Source organism: Musca vetustissima, unplaced genomic scaffold (genome assembly GCF_032173495.1).
Source record: "Musca vetustissima isolate MV318-11 ecotype Yass unplaced genomic scaffold, APGP_CSIRO_Mvet_v1 utg161780, whole genome shotgun sequence".
Taxonomy (NCBI): domain Eukaryota; kingdom Metazoa; phylum Arthropoda; class Insecta; order Diptera; family Muscidae; genus Musca; species Musca vetustissima.
The window spans coordinates 61,208-68,585 of record NW_026886404.1 but is presented as its reverse complement, the minus strand read 5'-3'; the positions used below and the strand labels follow the sequence as shown (position 1 = coordinate 68,585).

The following is a 7,378-nucleotide window of genomic DNA, read 5'->3' as shown; positions in this document are numbered from 1 at the left end:
GTCAACATTTAGTTGTATTTTGCCTGCAGCCAGGTCAAGTTCGAAGATGGGCTATATCGGTTTAGACATATCCCCATATAACGGTACCCCTCAATTGTTGTTATTTTGGGAGTTTTGAGCGCTTTTTTCGATTGAATTCCTGTAATTTGGCAAATTGGGTTCTTCATAGGTACCACTAAAAATTATCAATATCTGTCCATTTTTTCGGATAGCCCCCATTTAAATGTAGCTTCAAAAATTCAGTATTTTGTCGTTTTTGAGTGCATTTTTCAGCCAATTTCATAGTAACTTGGCACTTTGTGGTTTTATTGGGTGATAAATCTCCAATTTTGGGAGAATTTGGGCACTTTTTCAACCGAAATGGTTTTATTTTGGTATTAGGGAACCTTCATCTTCAAGGCTGGACAATCGGCAATTCTATTCATAGGCTTAATTTGTTTACTCAACTCCATTGCTATATTCATATGCAACAAAATCTTCTTTTGATTTATTGCCAGTTTTGTCCATAGGCTACGCAACTTTCATACTGACGGCTTATGCTTAATACCCCAATAATATAATGAAGTCGGTTCTCCGCCAGCTTCATCTTCATATCGGCAAAACAAGTATCCACTGTCTGCTCACACTTCTTAGTGCCCCTTATGGACATGCTCCATATTCACCGGCTACAACATCTAAGACGGACCCTGTTCCTTAACATGTTTCTGCGCATCAGCCACGACATCCAGCCTTTTCAATCGCCAACTCGACTGGAGCTAATTTCCAAAAACTAGAAATATCTGCAAATTGGATTTCATTTACCATTTCCCTCTCCTTACTCCCTCTAGCGACCATTAGTCTAGCCAAATTATTGCGTCCGGTCTCTGATGCTACACGTACATTCTCCGAATGTGCCAATTCTTCCGACGGCTTCTTTATTTGCATTCTTGGCCAAATCATCCCATTCGGCCTCTGCTGCTCGACGAGTTTTCTCTGATGGAGCCAGTTTTTTCCCTCTTTTTGCCTTGATTTTCCTGTTGCCTGGGCTTTCTCTGCAGTTAAATCACTTTTAACTTCTCGAACCAGTTTTTTTCTAATTTGCGGCAATTGTCTTTAGTCTCTTGATGCTTTGCCGACTGCAACGACTGCAAATTTTCTTCAAGGCAACCATTGGCGCCTTCTGTTGTTTTCAGAGCAACTTCTAGCTCACTATTTCATGCACGTAACGGCTTTTCCTCCAATTCTTCATTATAGTCTTCTTATAGCATGTCGGCCACAAGCTTCGCTGACCTATGCCGATTGAGGACTGCCAATCACGAAACACCAGGTCGTCCTTCATTTCATCAGGTGTGTACCCCCACTATATCTCCTATATAGTCATATGAGATCTCCATATCCTGTATATTCCCAATCGTATACAGATTATCGTTAATCTCTACGAACCCGTCGATATTTGCTAAAAGAGGTTTTATGTCTTCAAGCTTTTGCGCGACTTTTATTCTCCGAAATAAGACCCCATAGCCTCACTCCTTCGTTCCGTAGTTTCTACACGCAGAACTGAAGACCCCTCGGAGTTTATAGCCAGGTGGGGTTGGACTTCTATAGAACGATGAACGTATATACATAATTCGACTCAAAAATTAATTCTATATCTATTCCTAAAAGGAACCATTAGTCTATCTCGTTTCATTTTGGCTGTTACAAACATGTACACAAATATAAAATATAACAGCTCCGTTTCAAAATTCTAATTTTTTATTTGAATCGAACCTATGCTAATTCAATAATGCACCTTTAACCAGTAAGAAAAGTAGTAAAGTCGGGCTGGGCCGAGTATATGATACCCTTCTACATATGTATCCCAACAGACGACGCGTTTTTGTTATATATCTATATCTGAACCGATCTCAGGGAAAATTGCCAGAGACTAATTTATATTACTCCAGTACGTTGTGTCATTCGGCCTTGCTATGGATCTTATCACGCAGCTTAGCAACATCATTTTAGACTTAATTCAGTACTTCAGTAGTGCTGGCGGTTTATTTGGGATACCATTTGTATTTTGTTTTTTAAAAAAACAACTATCTATTAGTGGGGAATGTATGGCATTGATTGCCGAGGGGTAAGGCAGGGAAGACTATAGTTTCGGATCACGCCCCTGATCCTCATAAGTTCCCTTAGTTTTTTGTTGAGATATTCTCCCCAGAAGCTATTGCTTCTATACAAAAAAACTTTCAAACCCAAATGTCTCTTGTAACAAAGCGAAGTACTTAGCTGACCAACGTACCCTATACCAAAATTCGTGCAAATCGAAAGATATATAGGGACTTTGGTGCACCAATTACCTACAATCGGGCAAAAATATATATGGGAGCTATATCTAAATCTGAACCGATTTTCATGAAACTTAGCACAAATTATTATAGACCCAAATGCTAGTACACTATGCCCAATTTCGTGCAAATCGAAAGATATATAGGGTCTTTGGTACACCAATTACCTTAAATCGGATGAAAATATATATGGGAACTATATCTAAATCTGAACCGATTGCCACGAAACTTTGCACACATCATTCTAGACTTAATTCAGTACGCTATACCAAAAGATTTCCAGGGACTTTAGTGGACTATTTACCTAAAATCGGACGAAGCTATATATGGGAGCTAAATCTAAATTTGTACCGTTTGCCACGAAACTTTGCACACATCATTCTAAACTTAATTTAGTACGCTATGCCAAATTTCGTGCAAATCGAAAGAGATGTAGGGACTTTGCTACACAATTTACCTTAAATCGGACGAAGATATATATGGGAGCTATATCTAAATCTGAACCGATTTTCACGAAACTTGGCATATATCATTCTTGACTTTATTCATTGCGCTGTGCCAAATTTCGTGCAAATCGAATGATATATAGGGGCTTTGGTACACAATTTACCTTAAATCGGACGAAGATATATATGGGAGCTATATCTAAATCTGAACCTATTTTTATGAAATTTTACACACATAATTTTAGACCTAATTCATTCCGCTGTGCTAATTTTCGTGCAAATCGAAAGATATATAGGGACCGATTACATTAAATCGGATGAAAATATATATGGGAGCTATATCTAAATCTGAACCGATTTTTCCCAATTTCAATAGGGTTCGTCCTTGGGCCAAACAAATGAGCTGTGCCAAATTTCATCCAATTCGGATCATAAATGCGACCTGTACTTTGTTTACAATTTAACATCTACAGACGGACATGCATAAATCGACTCAGAAAGTGATTCTATGCATATTCTCAAAAGGAACCATGGGTCTATCTCGATTCCTTTTGCTTGTTACAAACATATGCACAAAGACATAATACCCTGTACCACAGTGTGGTGAAGGGTATAAAAATGTAAGTAAAATTTTCTAAAAATCCTAGAGATATAGCACATGTATTGTGTCAGCGTACAGCGAAGACAAGACTTACGGGACAGGGCTATAATTACTTACTACGGTACTAGTTCCAATTTATTAACATAACCTCTCCACACGTTCATCAGTGCGAACAACGAAGAAATAATCAAGCTTTTCTGCTGGCCCTATTTGTATGTTGACAGTTTAAAATAAAACCAATTCCAACTGAGGCTCATAACATGGCTTAAAACATACAAACAATAAGTGACCTAATTTCTTCACTTAAATGGGCGTCTGCTTCATAAGCGTAACATTTTTGGTACAAACTTGTGTTTAATGTTTTTATTTGGTTCATAAACTCTCATTGCAAGCTTGGTTTTAATGTTTATGTTCAGTACAGCTTTCATGCTTGCAACATTCAAATTAAAGCTTTATTTAATTCATGTTGTATGAGAAGATATAGGCATGTAAACAAATGTGGGTATTACTGCGTTAAAGTTGTAACGTTTAAGCTTGGCTAAAACACCTCAACAGTGGTGGCTTTTAACTTTGCTGATCAGTTGCCTCATAGAGGTTTGTCTCATCAGATCAGTTTGTGGTTCAAGTTTGACGTTGTTGTATCGTAAGCGAAACGCAACAGGTGTTGCAACATCAAACAAATATTAGATTGTTTTTGTTTTCTTTGTTTTAGAATCCAGAAACTTCAAGATGAATTTTGCGGAAATTCTAAATAAATCTGTATGCCAATATTTGGGCAACTTCACTTCTATGGGCTGTTTAACATTTCTCCTAACCTGTGGCAGTTTGATAGCGGCCCTAGTACTCTTTGCCCTGTGGAAATACAAAGAGGGGCCCAGTTATTGCAAAACAAATCGCATTGATGGTAAAGTTGTTATTATAACCGGTTGCAACACCGGAATTGGCAAAGAAACTGCATTGGAATTGGCCAGGAGAGGTGCACGTATCTATATGGCCTGTAGAGATTACAATCGCTGTGAAAAGGCCCGGCAAGATATTATCTATGAAACGGGTAATTCGAAAATCTTTAATCGTCGATTGGATTTAAGTTCTCTGCAATCTGTAAGGGAATTTGCGGAACAGTTTAAAAAAGAAGAACAACGTTTGGATATTCTCATCAATAATGCTGGGATTATGGCCACACCTCGAAAGCTAACCGTTGATGGTTATGAACAGCAATTTGCCGTTAATCACTTGGGACACTTTTTGTTAACAAATTTGTTATTGGATCACCTAAAAGCTGCTGCTCCCAGTCGCATAATTGTCGTCAGCTCATGGATGTATGCTTTGGGACGCATTCAAACTGAAGATTTGAATAGCGAAAAAAGTTATAATGATTTTCGTGCTTATGCCCAGAGTAAATTGGCCAATGTTTTGTTTACCCAGAAATTGGCGAAAATACTAAAGGGTAGCGGTGTCACTGTCAATTGTTTACATCCCGGCTCCGTGCAAACTGAACTATTTCGTAATAATCGTTTTCTTGCCATATCAAGTCAATTGACAAAGTTGGCTTTACGTTCACCGCGTGGTGGTGCCCAGACTTCCATATACTTGGCTTTGGATCCAGATTTGGTGGAACAAACTGGTGGCTACTATGATCGCATGACGTTACAGAAATTGGTTGCAAAAGCTTGTGATAACGAAATGGCCGATTGGTTGTGGCAGAAAAGTGCAAAAATGGTTGGATTACAAAAGTGAATGTGTGGAATGAAGGGGAGTAATAATGTTATTGTTGTAAATTGTTTAGTGTTTAAGCAAGTATGTTTATTTTTTGCAATAAAAAGGGGCAAACATATTTTTGTTTGTGTTTTTTATAATTATAATAAATGTAAATGGCGCAAAGTTCGGACAGCAGTTTTAAAATGTCCATAACTGATTGGTAATCATGGAAGGAACTTTGTGTACGGAGTTATTCGAATGTAACTGTAAACAAAAATTCTACTCATTGACATATCCTAAACAATTTTTTTTTCAATTCGGTTGGAAATTTTGATATTAATTTCGATAACAAGGAAATCTCCATATTCAGAGAATTTTGGCAAAGCTTAGTAGCTTCTTCTCGGAAATAATATTCTAAGTTTAGCATTCCTCAGATGAACATGATTTTGGAGGGTAAAAAATACTTATGGGGATGAACGTCCTTGGAGAGTATATTAAGAATCCAAAGGGACACACTTGCATTTTTGCATGCAGAAAAAATTGTATATCTTTGTTTGTTGCTATTACAGATTATTTCGGCGGTGACATGTCTTCAGTCAAGTCGAATGAGGAATATTTTTGTAAAACATAGCCTTCTTCTATATCGATGCCCTTATCGAACTGTAGAGTTACAGCAACAAAATTCATGACGCCAACCTCTGACACAATACCAGTTTCTTCGGTTGCAAATTTTTTTAGGGTACCAAACATACCTACATTGCTACACAGGGGTTACATTATGGACATTGATAATTTTCTAAAATTCTAAATCATGTTATGACAGAACCATGAATATAACGAAAGAGACGTTATAAAATATGTTTATCTAATATGAGGCTAGCGTTTTATGGGGCTATATCAAAACGGGGATCAATATTGATTATTTTGATTAGTGAAATTTGACAGCCAATGAAAATACAATTACAGCCAATTCGGTAAAAATGTGTCCAAACTTCCTAAAATACCGTCATGGATCGATCTTAATTATTTTTAATACAGAAATGTGGAAGTACCGTTACATGGGGCCTCAACACTAAAACATGGTTCAATATTAGTAATTTTAGTACAAAGATGTGTCATACAATAAGTAATTAGCCATAATTTCCAGAGGAACAGTGTCATTGTAACCAAATAGGCAAATAAGTTTTGGTGTAGTTTCCTATATAACGGCCACACTCTAAACTATAGACGCACCTTTAATTCAATTGATATGTTAGTTGACAAATAAAATGGGCCAATTAAATTATTGTACACAATAAAATGACCAAAAACACATATTATTCAACAAAAATAATTGATTTATTCTTTATGGTTTCGACTAAAAATTAGATACAATTATTTTTAAAAACTTAAATAAAATAACTTTAATAAATAATGGGTAGGGACTCCCTTATTTTAAATAAGTTCAAGACTTGAACGTACTCCACTGAAATCATCCGACAACTAGGAAATGATTTGGCATTCCGTCGCTATAAAATTCACCCATGGCTGATTATTGTCCTCAGACACTTAATTATAAAAAATAGTACAAAAAAGATATAAAAAAATAGTATTAGTTAAAAAATTTTACAGTTTTGTAAAAAAAGTCAAATTCGCCGAATGTGCCCCAACCCGGGGTAGCTTCGGCATTTGATGGGGAACATTCGGCACCATAGTCATAGCCGGGTAATTGTCATCGCTATCAGTCTAGTTGAAATTCTGATCCTCTAAAGGCTCTATTTGGTTTTAATACGCCACACAATGTTTGAATTAGAGGGCTTTATTTTCTAGCGGCGGACGTTTACATCTGAAGGTCGCACACACCATCAGAAATAGGGGTTTTCTATCGCATTTTCGTCAATACAAGCACGTCTGATTTTTTATATGCGATTTCGAGCCATATTAAAGGATTAGTTTTAAAGACAAACTCAAAAAAATTTTAAGGAAATAATATTGCACAATCTGTATATGGCCGAATGTGCCCCACTTTAAAATGCCGAATGTACCCCGAATGTACTTTTTATAGTTTTTTTCATTTTTTTCGATCAGATTTGTAAAAACTTATATTTTTAAATATTTTTATAATAATACACATCGTAGTTAACCACTTTTTAATAATATTGTCTTAAAAATTTTAAAAGTTTTATACACGAAATACTTACGAAATGGAATTGAAATATTACAGAAACATCTATAAAAATAAAAAAAACCTATGTATCTAAATAAGTTTATTAGCTAGAAATTTCAAACTTTGTGTCAGTTATTTATTTCGATATTCGATACCTATGTATCGAAACTAGTGA

General features: G+C 36.1%; 1 protein-coding gene across 1 annotated transcript; it reads left to right on the top strand.

Moving 5' to 3' along the window:
* The first annotated feature begins 4,088 nt into the window (after positions 1–4,088).
* On the top strand, positions 4,089–5,096 carry LOC133333866 (retinol dehydrogenase 13-like). Its single transcript, XM_061542176.1, has one exon. It carries the CDS (start codon positions 4,089–4,091, stop codon positions 5,094–5,096), a length of 1,008 nt encoding a protein of 335 aa, XP_061398160.1.
* The last annotated feature ends 2,282 nt before the right edge of the window (positions 5,097–7,378 follow it).

What these genes read in the sequence shown, in the direction of transcription:
- LOC133333866 (XM_061542176.1), top strand. Translation starts at nt 4,089, where the DNA reads ATGAATTTTGCGGAAATTCTAAATAAATCTGTATGCCAATATTTGGGC.